Source organism: Exophiala aquamarina (genome assembly GCF_000709125.1).
Source record: "Exophiala aquamarina CBS 119918 chromosome Unknown aczIA-supercont1.4, whole genome shotgun sequence".
Classification (NCBI taxonomy): Eukaryota; Fungi; Ascomycota; class Eurotiomycetes; order Chaetothyriales; family Herpotrichiellaceae; genus Exophiala; species Exophiala aquamarina.
In genome coordinates, this window is record NW_013550584.1 from 4,068,846 (window position 1) to 4,094,907 (window position 26,062).

At 49.3% G+C, this 26,062-nt stretch overlaps 8 protein-coding genes across 8 annotated transcripts; 3 read left to right on the forward strand and 5 right to left on the reverse strand.

Annotated features, from left to right (window-relative positions):
* Positions 1-1,208: 1,208 nt before the first annotated feature.
* On the forward strand, positions 1,209-2,897 carry A1O9_06571 (uncharacterized protein; the record flags this gene model as incomplete). The annotated part of the gene is made up of 1 exon (XM_013405781.1): positions 1,209-2,897. One exon carries the CDS (start codon positions 1,209-1,211, stop codon positions 2,895-2,897), a length of 1,689 nt encoding a protein of 562 aa, XP_013261235.1.
* Positions 2,898-3,450: 553 nt separating this feature from the next.
* Positions 3,451-5,480, reverse strand: A1O9_06572 (uncharacterized protein; the record flags this gene model as incomplete). Its single annotated transcript, XM_013405782.1, has 11 exons — positions 3,451-3,620; positions 3,677-3,718; positions 3,800-3,941; positions 3,997-4,328; positions 4,388-4,450; positions 4,501-4,673; positions 4,727-4,806; positions 4,864-4,922; positions 4,976-5,048; positions 5,103-5,147; positions 5,199-5,480. The coding sequence occupies 11 exons, from the start codon at positions 5,478-5,480 to the stop codon at positions 3,451-3,453; spliced, it is 1,461 nt and encodes a 486-aa protein (XP_013261236.1).
* Positions 5,481-6,498: 1,018 nt separating this feature from the next.
* Positions 6,499-7,367, reverse strand: A1O9_06573 (glutathione S-transferase; the record flags this gene model as incomplete). Its single annotated transcript, XM_013405783.1, has 3 exons — positions 6,499-6,707; positions 6,767-6,998; positions 7,047-7,367. The coding sequence occupies 3 exons, from the start codon at positions 7,365-7,367 to the stop codon at positions 6,499-6,501; spliced, it is 762 nt and encodes a 253-aa protein (XP_013261237.1).
* A 451-nt stretch (positions 7,368-7,818) lies between these two features.
* Positions 7,819-8,372, forward strand: A1O9_06574 (uncharacterized protein; the record flags this gene model as incomplete). Its single annotated transcript, XM_013405784.1, has 4 exons — positions 7,819-7,934; positions 7,986-8,019; positions 8,074-8,153; positions 8,207-8,372. 4 exons carry the CDS (start codon positions 7,819-7,821, stop codon positions 8,370-8,372), a joined length of 396 nt encoding a protein of 131 aa, XP_013261238.1.
* Positions 8,373-9,285: 913 nt separating this feature from the next.
* On the reverse strand, positions 9,286-10,716 carry A1O9_06575 (uncharacterized protein; the record flags this gene model as incomplete). The annotated part of the gene is made up of 3 exons (XM_013405785.1): positions 9,286-9,696; positions 9,803-10,109; positions 10,481-10,716. The coding sequence occupies 3 exons, from the start codon at positions 10,714-10,716 to the stop codon at positions 9,286-9,288; spliced, it is 954 nt and encodes a 317-aa protein (XP_013261239.1).
* Positions 10,717-11,146: 430 nt separating this feature from the next.
* Positions 11,147-11,557, reverse strand: A1O9_06576 (uncharacterized protein; the record flags this gene model as incomplete). The annotated part of the gene is made up of 1 exon (XM_013405786.1): positions 11,147-11,557. One exon carries the CDS (start codon positions 11,555-11,557, stop codon positions 11,147-11,149), a length of 411 nt encoding a protein of 136 aa, XP_013261240.1.
* Positions 11,558-17,254: 5,697 nt separating this feature from the next.
* Positions 17,255-19,390, reverse strand: A1O9_06577 (uncharacterized protein; the record flags this gene model as incomplete). Its single annotated transcript, XM_013405787.1, has 1 exon — positions 17,255-19,390. One exon carries the CDS (start codon positions 19,388-19,390, stop codon positions 17,255-17,257), a length of 2,136 nt encoding a protein of 711 aa, XP_013261241.1.
* A 1,851-nt stretch (positions 19,391-21,241) lies between these two features.
* A1O9_06578 (uncharacterized protein) lies at positions 21,242-25,783 on the forward strand (the record flags this gene model as incomplete). The annotated part of the gene is made up of 1 exon (XM_013405788.1): positions 21,242-25,783. The coding sequence occupies one exon, from the start codon at positions 21,242-21,244 to the stop codon at positions 25,781-25,783; it is 4,542 nt and encodes a 1,513-aa protein (XP_013261242.1).
* Positions 25,784-26,062: the final 279 nt, after the last annotated feature.

A 26,062-nucleotide genomic window follows, 5' to 3' on the forward strand; every position in this document is an offset into this window, starting at 1 on the left:
AGATTGAGAATCCGGGGTGCGGGGACCTTAAGCCGTCTCGTCTAAGACTGCTACGCTTGAACACTTGCACTCGATTCCATCATTGCTCGTGTTGACGTTCGCTTTGAGGTGGCTTCTTGGCTTCTCAAGGTGAGAAGTGCGACGCTGAGTCTTGTCTCTTGATTCTTTGCAACCATCGAAGCAGACTCGTTCAACCAACAGTACAGAAACGCATGTTCCATGCCGCCGCCGGCCCTACACCGATATGTCTACCATCTCAGAACGTGTCCTTCAACAGCAGCCATACTCCCCATTGGCGTGCTTTGTTTGTCGCAAGCGCAAAGTAAGGTGCGGCCGAGAGTTGCCTTACTGTCAGATATGCAGAGAGACTTCACAGGCATGCGCGTACCCTTCAAAGGCGATGAGGCCAGGACCGAAGATAGGTAGTAGCCATGCTGTCACCCAGAAGAGGCAATGTAAGAATTTCGAGTTCTAGATGTGTTTGACTCTGACTAACGGACCCAAGTGGAAAGAGAAAGCAGTGAGAAAAGTCCTCCACGGCAGCGAATTCCTCGGATTCACCAACAAGCGCGAGGTACCACAGCCACACAGGGATCGCCCAAAAACAGTAGTGCAACTTCCTCATACGAGTCGTTATCCCCTCAAACCCCTTCCCAGCAGTCTAATATGCAAAGCCTGTCGTTTGCTATCCATCCCTGCTTTGATAGGGGCTCGCCATCCCCGACAGACACCATTCAAGGCGCTGTTGAGAGTGATTGCTTCTATGTTGATGCATTGATAGACAGCTGCAACTGCCTGGGATTGACGCTTCTGCAACTGAATCGACTGTAAGTTAACACAACAACAAGTCGCTCCATGCATTTGTCAGTTTCGGCGTGAGCGGCAGCATAAAAAGCTAACGCCGAAATAGAATCTCTCGATTCTTCGAAGTATTTACCGCATTTCAACTCTTTAGAGTCCCAGAGTTTCAAACGAAGCTTCGACAAATCCCAACCACGAACCAAAGAACAACTTTATTCGCCGCCTTGCTTGCATGGGGCCTGAAAGGATTTGACCACACTGACGTCAACAATCTTGTCGGTGAGCAAGTATTATCTGAACGTACTGGCGTGCCAAGCATTCATTTTCGAGGCTTAAGCATCAAGTATATGGACAAAGCGCTCGCTGAACTTGGAGATGAACCATTGTCATTGCCCCTCCTGCAGGCCATGATCTTGAATACGCTCTGTCTTCTGGTACAAGGTGTGAGAGGCAGAGCTTGGAGGCTGCTAGGAACTTGTATCAGAAGTGCTTATGAGTTGAATCTACATTTGATCGACGCTGGAAAGCCAAGAGGTCACTATCAACCCTCCAGCGTAGAGCAGTGGTGTATCGAGGAGGAATGGCGTCGAGCTTGGTGGGCGATTTGGGAGATGGATGTATTCGCCAGTGTCATTCGTCGCTGCCCAGCTGGGATTGATTGGTCTCAAAATGAGACCTTCCTACCAGTTGAGGATGAGCAATGGTATCGAGGGGAGCCTCAGCCCAGTTGCCCCTTGGAGCTCAACGGTGCGGAGAGATGGAAAACCCTAGTGGCAGCCAAAACCCAGTCACCGAGGGCATGGTTCATTATAATCAATTCGTTGATGAAGGACGCACAGAATATTTCAAGCCCCATGAATATCGAAAAGCCGATGATACCAGATTCTCGACACAAGGAGGACAACATCATTCCAACCAAGTCTCATCGAGAGCACACCAGGAAACAGACACCTGCAGTCAGCCGATTGAACATTGTACTGAACTCTCTGTATTGCACAGTCATGGCTCTTCCGAGGGAATTGAGATATTACGGTCAATATCTTGATTTTAGCGGTTGTGACATAAAGCACCAGGGAGCAATCGCACAGCGACAAATCCACAGTCATGTATATGGCATATATATGATGATCCAGCTTACAAAGTTGATGGTCCTTAAATACCACGTCTTCCGTGCAGGGATGTCCTGGACCTCGCAGCGGAATTTAGGGTCTGAAAACAGTCCTGACGCCGGCTCAACCAACATTGCTACATCTGAAGCTTCTTACATCGAAACAACAGAGTCGCCTCATTTGGCACAGTACTTTGAGGCATCGGAAAATGTTGTGCGTATAACTCGATCCTGCTCTGAGGATTTCTACACACACGTTAACCCTTTCACGGCAAGTACTACGTGGCTAGCTGGGGCTGTTCAACTACTACACCGCAGCCTGTTGCCCGAGGAATGCTCAAACAGGGATTTGATCAAGTCCAATTTTGATTTGCTATGTCTGACATACCAGAAGACTATTGAGTTTTGGAGTATGTCGAGGGTGCCACTGAAGCATTGGGAGACCCTTGAGAATGGGCTCGAGAAGATGAGGGACAACCCAAGTGGTGAGGAGCGGTATCAGTATGAAAGACCTTTTGTCTTCACCGGGGGCACTACAGGCCATCAGCCACAATCGAAGAGAACGTCTCCCCAAGCAGCACCGCAAAATACTGCAAGCGAATTCAGCAACGTCGATGAGATTTTCAAGTATCTCTCCGCCGACAACGGTACGAGTGACAAACCTGCCCTGAAAACTCTTCTACCACGCCAGACCTCCCTTTCAGGCATGCAAGGCCAGCAAGACTTTTCATACCTATCGTCTCTGGGCAACATTTACACGCCACGGCCACCTGTGCTTGGTAATGCTCAAAACCAACAACCTTATAGTATGGCATCTTCTGAACAAGTTCCAGGCACCGAGCAACTGCGCTCAGTGAGCAGTGCCGAAGCAGAAGCTCATTTCTCTTCATGTTTCTTGGATAGTGGGCAGTTCGCACTGGAACGAAACGTTGACATGGACTTTTCGAACTACCTAGACGAGGTTTTCTCCGGCTCTTATATGCCGTAGTAAAGATGGAGGCAACAGTAGCAACGAGGAACAAAACCTTCGTGTGATACAAGTTTTAGGTGGATTACAATGTGTTGAACTTTCCAAAGATCGCCTAAGAAGGCTTTCTTTTTCTTCATCTACTAGTTGCCGGGGCAGACTCCTGCTTGTCAATATTTTTCGTGTCAGACTGGTTCAACGAAACAGGGAAGACTATTGGGTGCGTCTACTCTCAATTGATGTAGTGGCGCTGGTGATACCTCAGTACAGGGATATCCGGTTTCTCAGGAGTTTGTTTGTAGCAATTCATGTTCTAATTATACCCTCGCCCACATAATATACTTCTATGCGTCCGCTCTACTCAACCCATTCGTGCAGATGTGCAGCCACTCTGATCCTACCATATTCCCCCAGCTATGCTAGCCTCTCCACCAAAAAGGAGGTTCATCCATTGATAAACCTGACTAATTCCGCTCCCTCTTTTCATTGGGTATCAAGGTACTCGCGAAAACCATCGCTTCTTAGTTGGGTTCATCAAGAACCTTACTTTGACGAAATACCTACCCAGTGCTAGTTAATCCCTCATCGCGACGAGTTCGTCCTCTTCTATAGTGCTCGCGGATGTGTTCTTCATATCATGAGTAGGGTCTTCGGCATCTATTGCTCCCTCAGGGTCTCTGTGAGCCAGGATCTGTGGATGTTTCATGAAAATAAGATCGATTTCTTCCAAAGTCTTTCCAGAAGCTATGAAGCATATCTTAGTGAAGTCTCTTGCGGGGGAAAGGGGATTCGGAACTCACTCTCAGGACAACAGAAATAGACATAGGGTACTGTGATGAAACCTGATTGGCGGGTTAGATTAGCATTCTAGCATTAGAGAACCCATGGGATACGTGGTTCTTCTGCATTAGTTTCACACTCACAGAATATTAGGAACCAAACCCAGATTATTGGTCCCACCCTCTGCAGGGCGATACCTCCAGCGAACACAGTGACGAAGGTCATACTCCATTCACCGGTGGCGCCAAACGACCCGCCCAAATGCCTGTAGCGAAGGGGTGAAATCTAGGAAATGTGAGCATACATCTCCGTTCACTGGATGAAGACTGAATTCACTCACTTCCGGTCCGTAAAGCCAGGGAATACCGACCCATCCGAATCCGAAGCAGAACATCCATGCGACAACGGAAGCCACGGCGGTCCACTGGGTGGCCGTGGACTTTTTGTCGCCCAGGTTAACCATAACCACAAAGATAAGCATGAAGATTGCCAAGAGCATCGATGTCCACAACATGATCCCACGTCGCCCACCTTTCTCGACAGTGCTGGGTGTGAAGTAGGTGCCTATTGCAAACAGGCTGTTCATGACGGCGGCAAGGAGAGAAGACAAGAACGGAGATAGACCAACTTGGCCGAAAATAATGGTACTAAAGTAGATGAGCAAATTTATTCCTGGAGACCGCGTTAGACCAGATTTTGTATCCCATTGAAACTTGTAGGGCTGCACCTACCCATCAGCTGCTGCAAACATAGAACCATAAATGCAGTCCTTAGTCGACGCCCAGCTTGAAGTTCTGTCGCAAGTAAGCACATGCTGTTTGGCGCAAGCTTGGATCCAAAATACCTGTATTGTCCCAGATCAAGGTTGCTGGATTGAAGGCCTTCTGGGAAGTCTCAAATTCAATGGCCTCAATGATGGCAATTTTTTGTGCTTGTACATGTGCATCTTCGAGCGGAAGGTTGTGAAGTGCAGCAAGTACGCGGTCACCCTCTTCGATACGGCCTTTTACATAGTACCTGTTCATCGTTTAGTGGGATCCGGATGGAAGATCGTGCGGCTCAGTTCTTACCAGCGAGGTGTATCAGGCAAGAAGAACATGCCGATGGCGGAAAATATACCAAAAAATGTCTGAAACGCAACGGGAAATCTCTGAATGTCTCGTTAAATCGATTGTTTCTATTTATTTCGGAGATGGAGGGAACGTACCCAGGAGGCTTGGTTCGACATTCTCGTGAATCCGAAATCTACCCATCCTGCGAGAGCAACTGGGGACCTTGTAAGCCTAGACCAAGACGGTGATGTGAACAGTACTACTTACCTCCAGATATAGTCACTGCTAGCTGAAAGCAGACTTCAGGGCCGTGATCATTGGCTTTGGTACTCATCTCTGCCTGGGGACGAGATAAGTAAATTCGGCCTCATAGAATCGCGGTTAAGGTACACACCATGTAGGTTGGAACAGTAGACGATATGAAACCGATGCCAAAGCCCTAGAAGATATTAATTTTTCGACAACGCTTCAAATATGATGATATACTTACACATAAGACTCGGCCAACAATAATCTGCGCGACTGAGAAGGTCGATGCTTGCAAAGTCCCTCCAATAATCACGAGTATATTTCCATACATAATGCAGTTTCGCCGGCCCATCGGTGAACCGATGAAGCTCACGAGCATTGACATAACCCAGGCACCAAGGGTATAGGCTGACGCCACCATCGGGATGATAATGGTCGAACGTTGTTCAGGATGGCCGATTGCAGAAAGGAAGGGCTCTGTGTCTTGTACACCCGCAAGAACTCCAGCATCGTAGCCAAACATCATGAATGACTGCAGTTCTCAGTTAGCAGTGATTGATTGCGAAGCATGGCAAAGAGATTGTTGAAAAGAGAGAGTGGGAAGGTTTACCAAGGCACAAACGAAGCTCATCACTCGATAGAGGGTCTTCCCTCTAAGTTTGGTGAATGCCATGGTGAAGGATTTCTGGCTTTGTATTCTCTCTAGGTGGAAAATTCAGATGATATGGAATGACATGTATGGCACAATAATGACTTTCCGCCCAGTGCCTCTCCTTTATATATAGAAAAGTGCCTTGAAAAGACATCGCCATAAGAGGATCTAGCTTCTACCCCATACTTTTGAGGAAATACCCCCTGATGCAGGAACTAGCCATGGTGCCTCAGGTACTCCGTGCCATGGGTACTTCACTGCCTGGCTAGATGCCCCAGGCGTGTTGGATGTGCCACGTAGACCTATGCCGCGCCAAAAATAGCAATAGCTATAGCGGCCCACAATGCAAGACATTGCTACAAGACGAGAGCGAAATTGAACCGAGAGACATGTTTGATGATGCACGCAGTTGATAAAGAGAGTTACGCCAGGATACTTTTTCGGATCCGAATTTTACTGAAGCTAGCAACCCGCTCTGGAGCTCATATTTCGACCGAAAACCAAGATCTTCGGTGAGACTTCAGTCTCAGTATGCTCTCTCATGTAAGGACTTCGTCTATCTTGAATCCTAGGGATGGACGTAGCTTGTGCGCCTGATCCACAGAGTAAGTGTCAGTATGTCAATAGTTTCCCATATCAAGAACCAATCCACCCGTCTTACAAGGCAACTGGCACGAGATTGGAGCAGAAAGCTATTGTGTAGGATGAATTTATTGTAGACCATAGATTTGACAGTTAGACTCCTGAAAAGAAGGGTCTGGAGGACAGTATACCAGTAGATCTACATGTTCATGGATGGCAAGTTTGTGAAACTTTGAAGATGAATTAGCGAGCCCAACACCACGAGCCACCTAGGTATTTCACAATGTGTCCATGCCAGATACTCCAATTATTTCTTGCGGTCTTCGTCCATCCCATGCTTGATCCAAGCTTCATTTGTTTTGAGATAGGTTTTGAACGCTTCAGGATCCATCTCCAGCTTTTCCAAGTCAACCTTCTTTGGTGTCTGAGATCCCTTGTGCACAGCCGGACGCTGTGCCATTCGAGCTTGCCACCCGCCAACGTATGGAAATTCGCTTATATCAACACCCGCAAAAGCTGAGTGCGCAGATAATTAGCACTCGCTGGAGCTGGAACCCCCTGAATAATTCACCTACCAGTAATGTTGGCCCAGGAAGAGATAGCAATGTCTGCAATAGTGCACTTGTCTCCCACCAAATACTTGGATTGAGAGTCTTGGAGATGCTTGTTGAGGGTTCGATACAACCGTCGAGTTTCGTTCACATAGCGATCCTTTGAATACTGTTCTGGCTCGCTGGAAAGACAATATCGAACGAAATGGTTCGCTTGACCCTGCATTGGACCTATGCCTGCGTTTTGGAAGAATAGCTAGGATTCATCATCAGATCAATCAGCTGAAGAGGGTGATTTGCGTACCCAGTTATTGGTTTGATAGAATTCTTTGGTTCCACGGGGATACGATATCTTGTTCTCTGTATCATACCTGTCTACCAGATACTGCTGAATGCTCCCTGATTCGAAGAGATTGATCTGAGTGCCATCCTCAAGCGTGTCCGTCAAAGCAGGAATTCGCCCGTTTGGATTGATCTTCATGAACCATGGTTCCTTATGTTGGATGGCTGGCAAGTTTACGTGGACCATTTCATAAGGTAGCCCGAGCTCTTCCAGCGTAATTGCGATCTTGTGGCCATTTGGCGAGAAAGCAGTGTAGAAAGTAATTGTTTTGTCTTCTCCCATGATGAATGCTGCCTACTTCCAATGTTCCAATGCCTCTTAGTAGCTTTTCAACCTCCCTTTACACGAAAATGAAAAACATTTATTATAGCTAGACCGATTCGTAAGCAACAATGAAAGCGAGTTGTATTCTCGTAATCAAAGCACCCATTACTAGGGAATGTGATCGTGTCAAATCTCATGATCCCTCACAACTATGCTACGGGGCGTCATCGGGCCAATTTCGGGGGGCTGGTTTCGTTCTGACTACCTACCACGCCGAGACTACGAGTGGAGAACAGGAATTTGATTCATCCACCATGACAAACTCTGATGTTTCATTATGGCCTATCTCATGGAGGCCAGCTGGAGTTCACGGTTATAAATAATACGATACCAGGGATATGCCTCCTAGAAGTCAACAAGTTATCGTTACTCTTTGAGATTCATCTCACCTTTTAAAACACTGACCGTAATGTCTTCTTCTGGGAAGTTGCGTCTGTGCTTGCTAATCCCTCGCAAGAAGGGCATAACTGAGGAGGAGTTCCATAGACATTGGGCAAATATTCATGGGCCGTTGGTAACTGATTGGTTGGTACTCCCGGCATTGACAGTTCAGGAGAAGACTGACTCCCGGAGCAGGATGAGCAAATATGGTGTTATAGTCTATAATCAGGTAAACCTTCTCAGGCTGAGGCATGGCGCACTGTTTAAGTGAGTTTCTGTGCAGTTCCACCGAGTACAGCACACATCAGAAGCTATTGGAAATCCGCCCCAGTATGATGGAATAGCTGAAATCACTTTCAGTCGGTATGTACCAATCTCAAAGCAGCCTCGCGGGCCCTGACTTACCGATTTTATAGTTATGAGGATATGGAAGCGGCATACAAGGACAAAGTATATCTAGAGAAGATTCGACCAGACGAGCTGAGGTTCATTGATTTCGACAATATTGTCTTCAGCATGGGTAGGGATCTGACAGTAGTCCAAGATGGAAAGGTTGTTCTGCCAGTAGAGACTGGTTATTGAACTCAAGCCTCTGGGAACTGTTGAGGCTGTGGGAGATATCAACAGCAACTTCACACCCGCATCAATGTTACCCACCCTTCAATCGCTTCACGAAGCTTAGGTAAATCCGTCATAGTCCTCAGTGCAGACAACAACCGCGACTATGTATAATCGTCTAGCAGCCTCAGACACATAAAACACATAGGTACAGACTTTTTACATCTGGAACAGAAACCCTTTACTATACAACAAATGAGTGGCGCGCATCAAGCATGTGGTCGAACTAAACTCAGGAAGAGTAGGGCCAGGATGATTTGCGATACAAAGCGACTCTGTCCCAGTAGCGATTGGCAAGTTGTCGACGTAGTTGAGTTGAAGGTGTGGAAGGTCTTAGCTTCCTCTCCCACTGGCCAGGCAGTTGAGTACTCACACCCTGCACCACGCGAAGGTTCGTTCCATCGCAGGGCATCAAAGAGTAAAAGTTAGAGCAGCTGTAGGAACATATCAGTAAATCGTTTTCACATATGACAGGGACACTTAGCCCATTGAAGCGCCCTCTGAGCCAACTCGATTATCCACTATACCCAAACATTACCAGATCTCACGGCAAATGGGCTCGGACCCCATCGCTGCTGCTTTCTAACTAATACAGAAAATAGAGTTCAGCAGAGAAAACACTTGGGCCTGAATACCAGAGACCTCCTTTTTTGCCTCCGCATTGTGCGACATACTATATACCACTCTGAAAGCCTTGGCCTCCCAACCATGTCCAAAGTCAGAAATAGTCAGTCTCCCAGTTTTTCATTTTTCATGGAAATTTTCTGCTCCAGCAAGGAACCAGGAGACAGCAAATCGAGAAATTCACAGGAATCATGCATTGTCACTCATACCATACCTTCAATCAATGCGTCGTAAATGATAAATAACTTTTGAACTAGCTATTGTGAAATGGAAAGCATCCGGATTCAAGCTGTCTAGCCTCCAGGTCTGCAGGGTTCAAGTTCCAGACCCTATATTTATCTAGGCAGACGTACTCCACAACGAACTGCCTGGAAAAATTGTCGATATAATCAAAACCGTATCCGAGTCCTCTAAGTGGGCCGAATCTTGTCAGCGGGGCGGCCGCTCTGGTACCGGAAATGTTAGACATGCAGAACCTCTGAACTTGGTCTTGTCGAGATGGAGGCGCACATCGTGCTGCGGCGGGCTCCCAGAAGTCAATAGCCTTGGCCATGGACCTTAGTTGAACGTCAGTGTAAGATCCACTGGACAAGGAGATGTGAACATGGAAGCCGCAAGAGGCATCCTCTCCGAGTGCGAACCAAAACTTGTCGATTGTAGGCACCTACCCTTCATCAGCCAAGAGCACGGGTGATAACATCTCTACCGGGTCTGTTGGGGTCAGTATACCTTTACACTGCTATTCATCTCATTGAATAATTAGTACTTACAAAAACCATCAGGAATGTGCTTCTTGGATACGGATCCGTCCAGAGTAGCGTTCCATTGGGTATAGTCAGGCGTTTGGTCCGAGCCTTGGTGGAAGACGCTACAGGGGAGACCAGCAACGGAGAGAATCTTGGCAATTGCGTCGAGCAGATGAAGATTAAAGCACTTGTGGCACGGGCTGAAGAAGCATTAAAGTCAGTGTATGCAATGGACTTGGGACGTAGGATCAACCCGAAGTCGGTACCGAAGCAGAAAGGGAGGTAACCACGGGGGACGGCAGCATTTGTTAGGGGAACGGGGAGTGCAGGGCTATGGGAGGGGATCGGTTAGTTTATTTTCACGACGGAGACGCCGTACGGACCGACTGATGGGAGCTGCACCTGTAGGGCTATCAGAGCGTACGCCAGCGCGACGTGGCACTCCTGGGTGGGCAGGGGAGCGGGAGCGGGAGCGTTGGCTTTGGTCAGGAGACACCATTGTGACTGGAATGCTAGAGTTGAGGCCGGCAGAAAATATATGACAGGTCAGGGCATGGGTAGGAGAAACAGGGGAAAAGGAAAGGAAAGTGAGCAATGTGAAAACAAGTCCGCCGCTCGAGGACTCACTCAGGGTTTGGCGTTATGTATTCAAGACTTCATGACTAGATTAGGAAAGTCTATATAAAACCCTTTGTCACCTACCGTGTTAGATTAAACAATTTACTTTGTATCATCAAACTCTTTGCTTGATTGGTTGATCCGAAGAACAGAATAATGTGACCTGATGGCAATACACGTCCTTGAACTGTGCGGATTAGATAGCACATTAGGCCATTTCCAGAGTGGGGCAAAGGCTTCGACAGGTCTTCTATCTCGAAGTTAATATATTCTAGTGTATGAGTCATTCTACCACCAGGTTTGCTGATCACGCCTGGCATGGAAAGGGTTTCCGCGTTCGGGCCAAACTCCTGAGGACAAGGTGGAAGGTGCTGTGATTAGGTTTTATTTGGATCAGGCAACAAGTTTCTTCGATTCAAAGGTCCTTTTCCTTGTGCAGCAACTACATAGTGTATGCTTTCATGAGTGCCTAGTACCCGTATTGTATAAATTTTACTGTATTATCAGCTAGTTAGGTGCATTCCAGATCGGCTCATAGTTGCAAGCTCCAAGAGATATTGCGCTACAGGGAAGTATATAATAAACAACTACTCGTCAAACTAGAGCTCCCTATCTTCCTGTTATTTGTCTGCGTAGTATTTCCTGGCCAAATAAAGGGGAAAGCTACAAGCCTGATTGGCCTGATGTTGGCTCCTGAGAACGCGGCTTAGCGCAATTAGCCTTCGCTTTTGCCGTGAGGACCTCCAACTGTCAATCCAACGCCAGGTCTTCTGAGCTACTTCCAGAACGAAAAGTAAGCCCTGGTAGGTTGCCTTGATCGGAGATGATTCGGCATCTGACAACCTCATAATTGTCCGCCTCGTAGGATCGAAGCGAGTCTTCTAGCTCGCGATCTTGGACGAGGAAGGCACTCCCATGTACCTCCGTCATCGGATCAGGTGCGTCGACGAGTGCCTTGTATTTCCCTCTCCAGCTCTTCATTTTTCCACCTTGGATTCGAGCTGGGATCAGGTTCGGCTGGCCGTCTGAGGCAACATGCTGTGCCAAGATCTCTGGATCTTGTAACGTGCCATAGAAGAGGTACCATACCGGATACTGATGTTGTAATGGAAGCGGAGTTTGGTTATCGTGGAGTCGATACTGTGGCAGAGCCGAGTCCATAGACAGTGTCGGGGCCTGAATATTTGCGCAAAGATCTTTATGGGCTTTTGAGAGCCGAACAATCGTCGGATGCAAGCTTAGATGGTGTTGCGAAACCCAGGCCAAGACTTTCCCTCTGGCCCTTCCATTAATCTCGCAGAAAGTGGTAGATTCACCAGACTCCCCAGCTCCTCTGACGAAGTTGGACACTTCTCAGAGATCAGCAGCCTGTTGAAATTTCTCAGGGACGTCCAAGGGCTACTCTAGTTGCAAAATGAGAGTACCTGAGGTCCCTTGCAACTCAAGGTGTCGTGGAAAGGGGGGTTGGTGGATGAGGGAGAATTCGTAGGCTTCTCTGTCAAATCCCGCGGCTTCTTTATTGCTTGAACTGCCTCCCAGAGCTCATTCGGGACTCTCAGACTTGCATAGTTATGTCGATGATTCTCAATACTCAATACGGCGGACTGCGTCCAGCTCCGTGATGCTAAAAAACATCTGCCACCCAGCAATGTCCCCCACGGAAACGAATTCATTGTCCTCAAATGGGAGATGATGGACCATTGTTTCCAGTGCAGCGAGGAAATCCATAGCGAAAAATAGTGACAATCGTGAACTGAAAATGTCTACAATCTGTCTAGAAGTCGATTTTAAGAGAGTGGCAAAGGCACAGTACCAAAGTCAAGGGGGGAATTTCAAATGCCAGGAGATATAGTATTCGCACCGTGCCAAGCAAATAGAGGTGTGAGGACCTCGAATACACCCTCTTAAGGCGCCTGAGATTCGAGGAGATGCCTTATACAAGCCGCAGAAAGCTTGAAAAAGTAGGATGGCGAACCAAAGGAATGGGAAACCTCTCCGCTCGTCTAACCCTAACTAGGGCAGAGACTTGTTGAATCTTTACATCTTCCAGTCCAATCAATTCCACTGGCGTCGGTCAAAGAAGGAGTGACCTCTTTCGTTGTGGGTCTAAGTGGATTCCTGCGCTGCGAGCTTCCACTCAGACTTAGATGGCTCCTTTCCTGGAAAGATTTATAAGATGGGTAAGAAGGTAAGTCAATGATGGAGCGATGTTAGGCCTTGGCATCACATTCCATACCTCCTTGTCATCCAACCCTCACCCGTCGAGGTACCCAACAGCATACAAATGCACGCCTATTCAGCCAATATCAAATCATCAAACTCTTATAGCTCTTCTAAGATAGCCCACAGCGAGGAACGGAAATATAGGTAACGGGATAGCTACTAGGTGTTAGAATAGGCGAGGCCAATCGTGATATAGATCAGCCCGGAGGAAGGTTCCCGCCAGCTGCAACAATGATCTTGCAGTCCGTCAAAGCTACAACTTAACATAGATTCTCGTCTAATAAACACATCCGTTAAACATCCAGCAAAACCTTTGGACAGTAGATTTCGGATACCTAGGACCTTGTCCCATGAGAGATATTCCACACCCATTATCTTATCGAGAACTCGGGAGAAGGACCGGGCCATTCCTTGCATGAAAAGTTTGAGCATTCTGATGAGATCGACTGTAACATCAAATGAGTTATCTTGTACCATCAAACCCCCCCTTTCACTGGCTCACAAATACTGCCATTGAATGGATTCGAGTCAAGAAACAAACAAGTACGTGTAGCTCCTGCGTAAAAAGCACCACTGCCCAGTCATTTGCTATAATTATCGTCATAAATGGCATAGCTGTTGTAATACGTCTCGCCTGGCCCATTCGCAACCTCACGTATGGTCCACCAGCCGGTGCGACTACGCCTGAGTGGACGAATTGCACGAAAAAATCTCATGTACCAAGGAGATTCTTGACTAAAACCCCCAATCCTTCAATTCCTGTGGCGGAAGTAGTATTAGGAGCACTCATGGGCGATGGACTCGATCGCATGCTCAGATTTCTACATGGTGTCGTAGTATATTTATTTATTTGATTATTTGGTGGGAGTCCGGCTGGTGATGATAACAGAGAATGACCGTTTTGGATCGATTCTGCTCTCTGCGTTTCCTTTTCTGCGTGGACTATAATGAAGAGAAACCACAGGTGCCTCTCAAATGCCTCGTTTTTATGTTCAGTAAATTACAACGCTCTATTTGTATGACCTAGAGGACCAAGTTGGAGTGTTCTTGCATCGGGACAGCTTCTGATTTTCTCCTCGGCACGATTTCGCTAGGAAGTGCTCTACGCGATGACATGGAACCCAATTACTTAGAGTGTTTCTGTTGAAAAGAAAAATCTCTCCATAAAACCGGCAGGTTAGATGAGTAATTAAAATAAGGAGAGGGTTGTGTTTCACAATCGCATGTTCTGAAGATGCGGTAACGCATTTAGAGAATGACTTTGCTCATTCGATATTACCGATTTTATGAAAGCCTCGTTCCACAGTTCCATTGGTCTGTGCGATGGGGCTTTCAGCTCTTTAATTCTCGACTGGCGAATGTTTTTGTCTTTTCGTGCCGTTTGGTGTCTTTGGCCATTTCTGGTTTGTGGCATTGATGGTGGGCGTGAAATATAGTTCAGTATCGGGGTCTGCTACCATCAAGATTCACAAAAGGGGCACAAAAATAATCGGTTGGATTAGACCTCGAGCCCATTTAATTTGCTTAAGTCCATTTCTCTGGCCTCACCGAATCTAAGACTGCATCCAAGTCGCGCAGGCGCTTCCCTTATAAGGCGGCGATGTCCACGCCGTCCCACTGCAAGCATGGCATCCCAGCTGATCCGACGATGATGTATAGCTCCAGCTGTGGTAATATAATCAGACAAAGACTCCGAAAGTTGCACAATGTTCTGTTGTAACATTTAATGTACTTTCTGTGACGCTGGGATAATCAACCTTATCATAGCGGTAAACCCACCAGCCTTCAATCTACCAGATGGTTGGTATCGAATTTTGGATGTCCACTTATCGCACATGAAGCGATGAACGTATCTGTGTTCTTGGCCGCTCCCGCTATAATGAGTCCAGCAGAGACAAAGGCGTTGCCGAAGATGATAAACCAACGCCGACCAAATAAGTCGGAGCAGGACCCGACTGGAGGACCCCCATATATTTGGCGGCGGGTAGGCTGCATTGGTCGGCAGATGGATGACTATGGGGCCACCTCGGCTCCCAACCACTCACACAAATACCAAACGCCATGGATGAAACGGCATTGCACATGGTATAGGTGGTTATGAACCATGTATAGTTAGCTGAACAACGAAGTTCCGTGGCAAGTTGGGGTCCGATGTTTGCAGCAATAGGGATTATCCAGCACGAGACTCGAAGCCTTTGGCTACAAGTCGTCAATATAAAAAAGTGAGATAGAGGGGCAGCTCGCAACGCACGCAAATAGACTCTACAACGGCGTTAATTCGGCGGAAATTGGTCTGGAGATGTTTTGGCTTACTGTTACTAGGGCCCATGGTTTGCGAGTGACCTTGTCCTCCTCAGAAGGGAGGTATTGTGGAGCGGCTGGTTGGACTATCTCTATCTCCTGTGGCTGTTGTGCTTTGGTGAGCTCGTCGTGGATAGACTGACCAAGCTGAGTCTCCTCCACAGGAGCCGTCGGCTCTTTCCGGGTGGCCGTCTTAATTGTCGTAAAGGCTGGGTAATAAATAGTTGCTTGAATTAAACCGTCAAGACTTAGAAAACCTGGAGAAGAAATACATCAGGGGTTCGAGCAGGTTGTATTAAACGTTGTCGGCAGAGCAAGTCTATTGACCAGTTTGCCCTGAGTACCTTTCCACGTGCATGAGCTGGAGTGCCGGTCTGAGCATGCCCGAGTTCTTCGTAACAGTCCCCAAGTGACCTCCGGTTAAGCAGGACCGATGGGCCTCGGAAAAGCCAGACCTGCCGCCTGTGCAGAATGGCACGCCTCCTCGCATTTAATTTGACGACTCTGTTGGACCTGGAGATGGTTCGATTGCGCACCCATCCTTGGTGAATGCTGCATTTTAGGGGAAGCCTGAAGACCCCATTCCCTAGTTAATGCAGTAGTCACCATGTCTCATTTGTCTAGGACCCAATTAACTCATCTAGCGTCTGTGGAGAGGGAGCGTAGATCAATGTTCGTCAATTCCAGCCGCCTTTTCTAAGCACTCGTTCGTCTTCCTTGACTTTCTAGGCTCTGCTCTCGGACGTCTTCGATGCCTGAGCACTAGTTGTGCCCGATTCACGGTCTTCCTCGCCGACTCTTGCAGCTATGTAGATCGAACACCAGTCACCTTCACCATCTCAAAGTAAGACAATCATGCGACATGCGAAAGGACGTGCCGGATTGTGGCCAATATGAGATCGTTCCAACCGTCGCAGATCCAGGATTAAGCCACCGTTTATGGTCAGATGCGCCTCGATACAGGCCTTGCAGCAAGATGGACGCCCTCAGAAGCTGCAGTCATCTGCAAGGAAACTAGCTTTGTTGTTCCAGATGGTATCGACCAGAGCAAGCCACATCTTCAGCTAAGATAAGCTGGACTGTGGTCAGAAATGCGAAAATGCCAACAGTAGAGGGACTTGATGATGGTGGTACTATGGATGACTGCAGCTGGTATACTCTACTGACCACGAGGTGATCTTCGAGGCAAACGCCAGGAGAGGTCCCTACCTGAAAATGCTGCAAGACGAGTGCAGATGAAGCAACAGGCTGCTCCAATAAGCAGTCTGCGCAACCGAGTATTTGCAGAAAGGCCCATCCGCTTGAACTACCTGAACTCTGTCAGTATTTCAATCGAATTGACTTCGTGAGTTCATCTTACACAAAGCAGCCTACTCTCGGGCATATTGTTGGTGTGAAACGTCACGGCCCCCAACGTGATATATCAAAACTCTATCCTCATCATATGTCGGCGGCTTCCTCAGTAAGAAATGATAAGCAAAATATCGAACGCGACAAGACTACCTTGGCAAATGGTAATTGGTCCACTACCACCAAGAAGGAATGAGAGAGCTCGGATCCATAATACCCCTTTTGTTAGTATGGATATTCCCAATGCAATACTAGGACACTGCTTGAAACCTCCCGGCCAATCGGAATCGGTCAGCTGGAAGAGGCGGGATAGTCAGAACAGCCTTCTAGCACGCCATAAGCAGGGAGTTTTTGGCTAAACATTCGCAGCAAATCGTTCGCGATGAATTCAGGCTGCTCCCACGCTGCAAAATGACCTCCCTCGTCGCCCTCGCTCTAGTAGACAACACCCCGAAATGCGAGGTACCAGGCCTAGGAGTAGTTGGCAAAACGAGTTGAGCCTCGTGGGTGATTATAGGGATTAGGTCAATACTTCACACCTAGATACTCACCACGCGTTCTTATCGGATGGGACCCTGTCACCCTTCGTAAATGCTAGGATGAAGTAAGATACAGTACTATATAGACGAATGATTCAGAGGGTGTCAGGCGGTAGGCTTGGCTGAAAGACGTGACGGGTTACAGCTATTGGGCAAACTGTAGCGGAGGCTCAAAGGGGACCCATGAGCCTGAACTGGCTTCTACGAATTGCTCAGCCAGGCCTCTTCGGTGCTCCGTCACGTGTCCGGTTGAAGTGGCCTCGCTCCCTTTGCTGACCGGCAATAGTCATGGTTAAAGCACTGTTTCGGGTATATAATATGTATACCTATAACTTCGGCACGATTCGAATGGCTGCTACAGTGATGTAGCGTAACAACTTTAATCTATTGAAGTATAATTACTATCGAGCAAGAGATGGAATCGCCGAAGCGAAAATTACTCTGCTCAAATGACAATCCGTCCCTGACTACTATTCCCATTGCCTCCGCTTGCCCCTCCTGCGCCGAAGAAGCCGAGGAAATTGCTCGCCGGGCCGCCTCCGGCGTTATCGGATGATGACACATTATTGTCGGTGTCGGTATCAGTGTCGCCGCGGAACCATTTCGGTCGCTTGAAGCCGCTGGATTGACTTGGACTTGAGCTTGAGCTTGAACTTGGTTGCATCCACTTCGGCGCGTCGATGGTGTCGAGGGTGTTTCTTACGCGGCGGCCGAATAGCGTGAAGAAGTTCTCTTCCTCGGGTTCTGGGTCGACTGCGGGTCGAGTACGAGGATTGGATTGGAAGGACGGTATTCCTGAGCCTTCGGTTCGGGACGGATTTGTTGGTCTTTCTCTTGCTGAGGGCGGGACCCATCTTGTAGGTGCGGCGCGGGAGGGTCGGGCGGTGTCGAGGGAGACACGCGGGGAATCTCTCAGGCCAAGGGCCGACGATCGATTTCCTTCTAAGTCTCGGTTGATGAGATCTCGACCCTCCCTCCAGCCTCCTGTGCCAAACCCGGAAGGGTTTTCCTCTTCGTCCTCGTCTATCTCAAGGATGCCGAAGCCAAAGACGTTCTTAATCTTGCCGTAAAGATTGAACAAGGTGGCGCAGACAGGGAGGAGGATGAAGATCGGGAAGAGGTAGTCGAACCAGGTTCCCAACGGGGTGAGGTTAATCAGACGACCGAGGAAATTGTAGAAGGTGGAATTTTGGTGAATGTTTCGAGGGAGGAAGGTCAGGAAGTTGTAAGCTAGCGGGACTGTCAACTTTGCGATTTGGCCGGCATACCAGCAGGCTGATTCGGGGTAGGTGTTTCGCTTGACCAGGGCGCGTTGGTTCCAGGTAGGAACGTCGTTGACGCTGCTCAGAGCGCAGACGCACATGTAAGAGATCCACATGGATGCGAGGACCTGGCCTCCTAAGCCAATTTGGTAGGTGTCGTCACTTGGATGATGAATAACGGTGAGACTGACGGCGGATAAGTGAGGAGCGGGGAATTTGATGATTTCTGACCATATGATAGCTCCTGATGCGAGAGAGAAAATAGCACCAAGAGTGATTTGCAAAGCGGGGATCAAATGAGCGTGTAGGTGGTAGCGCATGTAGGGAGTGATGAAGGAAGGGGGACGGCCGAAGTCGAGTTTCTTGGAGGCTTTTGAGTCGAGAACAGACTGTAGGTCGGATGCGGATCGAACAATGTTATCCCACTCGTGAATATATCGTGCTCTTCGGTATTTGGCTCGGACAAGCCTTCTGGTCAGATCGGCCAGATAGCGCTCGGTGATAATGGCTGGGACAGTTGCAATTGGGTCGATGGGGGTGGGAGGAGGAAAAAGACTGGACTCGGATGGCCCGGCGAGGTCAACCAATTCGTCGATCCACTCGGCAAAGTCACGGGCTGAACCGGTTTTTCTTTGTTTGAGTTGTGCAACCTGAGCATCGAGATCGTCGAGGGTTTGGATTGCATCTTGAAGTTTCTCGTGAACACGAGGGGCGTGACCTTGGACTCTGCGCAGGCTGCCACTTATGTCGGCATTGCGGAACATCTTCCTTGGTAGGGCGACCAGGCCATGGCCCATGAGATAGATGGCGAGGATCAAGCCCCAGACGTAGGCCAATGCCATCACCAGTGCTTTGATGGCTGTAAAATCGAAGCCATAGGAGAAGATCATGTACACCAGACCAGCAATGGCGCATGATAAGACAATTAATTGATATCTAGCGTTGGAGCGCAAGGAGTATTTCAAGCGGGCTTGGGGGTCCCGGTAGCCAGCATCCATATATTCGGCCAGTAGGGGCAGGATAAACCATGTCAGGACAAAAGTCAACCAGTAGACAATCCTCCATGATACCAAGACTGCCCTCTGTGGCAGCCAGATCCCTTTCCCACCATGATTGGAGACTCTGGCACTGGAGGCGAGATCGATAGGGACTAAAAGTAATGCGCTGGTGGGAAGGACGAGGGCGAAGAATATGGGAACTAGTAGAAAGGCCGGGGTTGTTCGAAGAGGCAGATAATGGCGCAGGAGGAGGAGGACGATGGAGGAGATGGTTAACAGAGCGAGAAGAGCGAACACATCAGAGCCGACGGAGGAAGCCATTGGAGGAGGGTGAGGTTCATATCGAGCGGGAGAGGAATATAGAAACGGGGATGGGTGGGGGGAATCAGGAGGCAGTTGATGGATTAGATTTCTACCTAGACTGGTAGCAGTGTTGGTAGGATTGAATGTGAAGATACGGAGTACTGGTAGATGGAGTGACAGAGGGTGACGTTGAAGGCTGAAGGCCACCGGAGAGGAACTAGGTTGTTCCGGCCGAGCCCTGGAGACCAATGGGAGACGCCGACCAGTGGTGCTAGTGGTGCTAGTGGTGCTAGTGGTGCTAGGCGGTCCCCAGTCGCCACTTGTGTTTGTAGGTTCTCTGCTAGGTGCCCTGCCCTCGGTAGTATGCCCCTAGCACTTAGAAATCCACCAGAAAAACGGGGTGTGCATGTTAGGCACGGCCGGCCCGGGGAAGCCAAAAAGGTGGACAGTCCGCCCCTACGCTCAAGGCCTCGAGGCTGGAGGTAAGTCAGCGATCGGTGATCAACAAACACACTGCAGATCAACCAAGGCTGAGGGAAGCCATATCCGCAGCCGACCGTAGATTACGTTGCTACCGATGTTGTCATACTCTTAAGGTCACTGTTGTTCGATCCGTTATCATTCTCATGCTCCTGGCAAGGTGCCCCGTCCTGGGTTCATGGCGTGGGGGGCTTAGCTAAGTCATGAAGGCCGAGTACTCCGTACTTGGTCACCCATACGCCCAGTGCCCACCCTTGCCGGTTATGCGCACCTAAACCCTCACCTGCATTTGCATCTGGACCCTTGGCCGTTCGCCGGCCCTAGTCCACGGCCACGGCCATGGCCATTGTTGCCCACTCACCACTCACCACTCACCACTCACGACTACTAGCCCTACCAACCCCTGGTTACTTGGTTAGGGCCGCTAACTCCCCTAACCAGGTGGTTAACGGGGACCCATACGTTTAACCCACCTCGCAGGCCAAGTCGCATTCTGCCTGTCCATCAACTACTGACTATGTACACGACTCAACCACCATATCTCACTCATCAATATCCATCATCATTGTCACTGAACATTGTGTGTGAGAGTCATCAACTGCAGATCCCAACAACCCTGTCTTTCCAGTTTGGTCAAAGAGCAGTCCCATTCTTATTCTCCTATCCAATCCACTCCAACCAGGCAAACAAGGCATTCCGAAACCTGTTTCCTTCTCAGCTCGTTAGTGGCCTGGCCTGAAGTCTGGTCCTCCACATCCTCCTCCATCTCCTCGTCCTGGTTTCCCTACCACTACCGCCACGACCACGGCCGCTGCAACTCCACTGCTCTACCACTCAATAGACCGCAAGCGCCCATCTGTCCTCCAGCACAACACACACGCGCGCCCGCCCACCCAACCAGCTACCTCGTCTCCCTCCTCGCATCCTGCACCTCTCGCCTTCTCGTATTGTTGTCCTCAGTACCATCGTCATCCGACTGACGCCCAAGCCGACGCCCACGCCCACGCCCACGCCCCGAGCCCAAGCCTCACTCGACTTCCTCGACTCTCATTCTCCCAGTCCATGGCCTTCCGCGCTGGCACTCGCCCACTCACTCACACTCCTGCTCTCACTCGCAGTCTTACTCCCCGCTGCTCCAGCTGGACCATCTGACTCTGTACCACACAAACCAACCGTCTCGGTCCACCTGTCCTACACTGCCTCCTGCTGTTCTTTTCCAATTCAGGGTCACCTAAGCCCACCCTGCTACCACCACCGACTCCCATAACTCACCACTGCAACATTTCAACCCCTCTCCCACACCTTTGATCGCGGATGGTTTGAACATCCCCCATTACTCCTGGGCTTCCGTTCCCATTTACCACCATGAATCCCCAGCAGTTTCAAAACATGGCCGGCATGGGGCGCGGGATGCCCAACAACATGCAGCAGATGACCATGAATCCTCAGATGGGAGGTCTCATGGGCGGTCAAATGGGTGCTCAGATGGGAGGCCAAATCGGCGCTCAGGTGGGAAATCAAATGTCTAACATGGCTGCTCAAATCCCCGGCATGCCTGGTCAGATGAACCCTCAAATGGCTGGCCAAATGAGAGGCATTCCGCAACAGGTGGCCGGGCAGATGAGCTTGAGCCATCCTTCGGTCCAACAGCACATCTTCGACCAACTCAACTCCCAGGGTCCCTGGGCTGGCTGGCAGGCAAATGTTCACATCAGAGAAAGAGCCGGTCAGATCAAACTACTTGTCGATTCTTTGCGTCTCGTCAGACCCCCTGTTGACCTGCCCCGCGCCATCGAGGTCGCCCTGCAGTTCGAGCGAAAGTGCTTCAGTCAAAGTGCTAGCAGAGAAGATTATGTTCGAGAGTGCAGTGAAAAGCTAGGACGCATTCGAGACCAGAGAGCCCAGCAGATGAACCAGGGCAATGCAAACCTTATGCAGACAATGGGCATGCAACCTAACATGCAAATCCCTAACCAAACCTTCCAGCAGATGCAACAACAGATGGGCCAGACTATGAACCCTAACATGGCTCTCCCTGCCCACCTCCAACAGCAGATGCAAGGCTCTCCTTTTCTAGGTCAACAGCAGTCTCAGCAGCAACCTCAGCAACCTCAGCAGCAGCAGACTCCACAGCAACGCACCCCGCAACCCATGATGACTCAACCTCAAAATGTTTCGGCCCAAGTTGCAATGATGCAAGGGAACAATAACCAGCAGAAGGGCAATGCAGTATCCGAGCTTACTCCCGAAGACAATAAGGCCATCAACCTCCGAGCCGCCGAGTTGGCAAAGAACACCCCCAAGGAGGAGATGCGCAGTATTGTTGAAAAGATGAATCCTCAGCTGCGACAGAATCTCGCTCAAAAGGCCGTGGATCCCATCATATATTATTTCCGCATGTTGGCCACCAAGGAATTCCGCCGCCGCAAACAAATGGAAGGTGGTGTTGGAGGAGCTGGACAAGCCAACAATGCAAACATGATGAATCAGCTGCAACAAAACCAAGCCATGGGTGCCAACGGCAACTCCATGGCTGATATGGGCCGCTTCCAGGGCCTCCAGGCCGAGGGTTTGAGATCTCAGGAAGGAGGAGAGTTGGTTGTCCCCGCAAGCACCAGCCAAGCTATCATGCCCGATCAGATGCGCTTGCAACAACAGATGCTCGCTCAACAACGTATGAATCAACAGAATCCAAACGCTTTGAACCCGGCCTTTATTGCTCAGCAGCAACGCTTACAACAAGCCCAAGCTGCCAAGATGCAACAAGCTCAGTTGCAAGCTCAGAATCAACAAGCTCAAGCCCAGGCCAGAGCTCAATCACAAGCTGCTTTGGCTAATCAGCGTGGTCAGATGCAGGGCGTTGGTGGCAACAACACCCCTCTGTCTGCTATCAATCGTCCTGTTGGGGCAAATGTATCAGGTACCAGTCCGCAGCCGGGAACTCAGGCTGGACAAAGGCCTCCCTCGAGCACTCCCATGATGAATCAGCAGATGTCAATGGCTGGTAACATGCAGCAAGGACAACAACAGCAGATGAATATGCAAGATGTCCAAAAGCGAGAACAGGCTCTTGCGAACTTCCCCGCCCCACTACAGCAATTGTTGCGACAAAAGCCACAAAATGAATGGCGGAACATTCTTCAACAATTTCAAAGGGAGAACAGTGGTGCCCAAATGCGACGGAGTCTTTCTCAACAACCAGCGGGGTTGCAGCAACAACAACAGCAGCAGCAGCATCAACAACAACAGCAACGACAACAGCAGCAACCCATGACGCAAATGCAGAATGGTGCTTTCATGGGTAGTGCTAACATTGGTGCTGTAAACATGCAACAATCCCTGTCTGCTGGAGCCGCTTCTGTTCCGCCTGGTCAAGACATCAACGCAATGACAGGTGCCCAAAATCAGATACAGCAGAACCAGGAGATGATGCGCCAACGCCAAATGCAGTTGCAGTTGCAGCAGCAGCAGCAGGGCGCGCCGAATGTCCCTGGTCAAGCTCCAAATGCTAGACCTCAGCTCACTCCACAGCAGATGAAGATTATGGATCAGCAAGCTGTGCCGCAGACTGTACTCAATAGTGTTCGACAACATACTAGACTGCCTGATGTCAAGAATTGGTTCTCGCTCAAACAATGGCTCATACAAAACCCCGTCCCCAGCCTTCCGGTACCTCAGTTGCTCAATGTTCAGGCGAATCATTTTGCTCATCTTATGAAGACCAGAGGTCAAAACATGATGCAGCAAAACAATGCTATGCAAGGTCAGATTCCTGGGCAGCAGCCACAGCCTCAACTGCAACTGCAACCACAGCAGCAACAGCCAGCTCCCCAGGCTCCTGTACCGGGGGTTCCTCCTCAACAAGCACCAAACATGCCTCCTGCACCAGCCCCGTTCCGCTCTCCAACACAGCAAGATATTCAGAAGGTTCGAGCCGCCAATCCCAAGCTCGCAAACGTACCAGACGAACAAATCAGACTCTTGTTAATAACGCGGCAACGACACCTACAACAGCAATCAATGCAGCAACCATCTGGAGCTCAACCTATGGGCCAACACATACCTGGAATGCAGCAACAGATTACGCCCCAAATGGCTCAACAGCAAGCTCAAATCCAGCCAGGGCAACAAATCCGACCACCCTCCGCTCAAGGTCCTCGACAGACTCAAGCTTCGGTGCAATCTGATAACAAGGTGAAACGACCTAATGGAGATGACATTGTTGAGTTAGCAGGCCCTATTGCGAACAACCCACCTGTTATCCAGACAGACACGAATAAGGGACCTCCAGCATTAAACAAGGAACAGTTTGCAGCTTTGGATCCACAGAAGAAGCAGCAGTATATGCAGTGGCAACGGCAGCAACAAGTTGTAAAGAAGATTTTTGAGCTTACCAGAGAAGTCCAAGCTACGCTACCAAAGACCAAGCCAATCACAAACATGGATGCGGCAAACAGGAACCGGATAAAGATGATTCTGACCTCAGACAATGTGAAGAACATGTTGGGCAGATTCGATTCCTTCTTGATTGCTTTCTATCGGATGGAGCAAAACGACGCTGCCCTCAAACAACTTATTTTGCAAAAGATGCAATTGTTCTCCCAGTTTAAGCCTCAAGCCTTGCAGAACAAGTCATTCGAGTTGGTAGACCATTTCAGTCTGACTGCAGACGGCGCAGAAGCGATTATCAACAACATTACTGCCAAGTTCCAACAGACCGCTGCTCAGATTCCCCAGCAGAACAAACCGAGACCAATGGCGCAACTAACTCCGGAGAATCTCAGTTTGTTGGAAGCTCAGGAAAAAGAACGGAAGAAGTCCCTGGGTACAAATCAAGCTCCCCCCGCACCCACTTCCAGTCAGCCTCCATTTCAGATTGGAGACAAAGGACGGGGCACACCTACCTATGCGGCTCCTGGATTCAAACCTGAAGATCTTAAACTTGATCCAAAGCGGCGCAAGAAGAATAACCAAACTCCTGCAACTCCCGTCGCCCAGTCTGGCCCAAGTACTAGGACCACATCGCCTGTCGCTACCAAGGCACCGAAACCAGTTGAAATGTTCAGATGTCCTGTGCTCGGTTGTGAACATCAACTTAAAGGCTTTTCCACACAAGCGGAACTTGATCAGCACCATAATGTTACTCACAAGCTTGACTTGGAACCGGTCACAGATCCCCTTGCCTTCCTGGACGAGTCCCTGCGATTCGCTTTCAACCTAGATGAGAATATGAAGCAGCAGAAGAAGCCCAAGACAGAATTAAAAGCTGAATCAGGAACAAATCTCAAGGGAGAGAATTCTGCAACCCCTATCCCCATGTCTAAAATTCCCAGCCAAGGAGTACCTGGTCCCAAAGCTGTGGAATCCAAGACTGAAGATGATTATGATAATCCCTGGAACCACACTAACACTACACTTGATCAACTCCGCGTGGCCTTTGGTGGAAATGATTGGGATGACTTATTCCCATCTAAACAAAAGCAAGAGGAAATGCACAGTAAAATGTTGGAGGCCTATCGCAAGACGAGCCCCAGATGGCGAAAGATCGTGGAAGGGCCCGATGGTGCCTTGACCGACACATCTACGGAGAAATCCAAAAGCCCGACAGACCTCAGTGATAAGGAATTACCTGCGGATAAGGCCATGGGAGGTAAAAAGAGAGAGTTTGACTCCTGGCAAGTCAACCTGGACGAGATTCAAGGCCTTGACCTTGGTCTTGGTGGTCTTGACATGTCACCATTCGAGAACGTTAACGCTGTCCCTGATACCGACGTTGTTATGGGCGAGGATGGCTCACCGTTCGAGACGATAGAGAAACCACAGTTGTCGGCCCTCGAATGGAATGGGCAAGAAATGGGACTGGATGTACAACATCCAGAGGCTTGGACTGAGGACCAGCAAGATTATGCAGATTTTCTTTTCCGGGATTAGTAAGGTCGGTGGTTAAACGAAAGGAAATTCTACGGGATATCTTCGACCAAGCTATGCGACTTGGGAGATGATGACTGGGGAAGTGAGATGACTCAATGATGACTGAATCTTTAACAATGGATAGTGAGGTCTATGTGAATTGAAAACGGGTCGGTGTTTTGTGCGCGATTCCCCCAAGCACGGTGTTTTTGGGACGCGCCGGTGACATGGGGTCCGGTCCAGTGTTCGGTCCCGGGTCAAATGGAGAGGATTGGGTTGAAAGTTATTTACCATGTACTT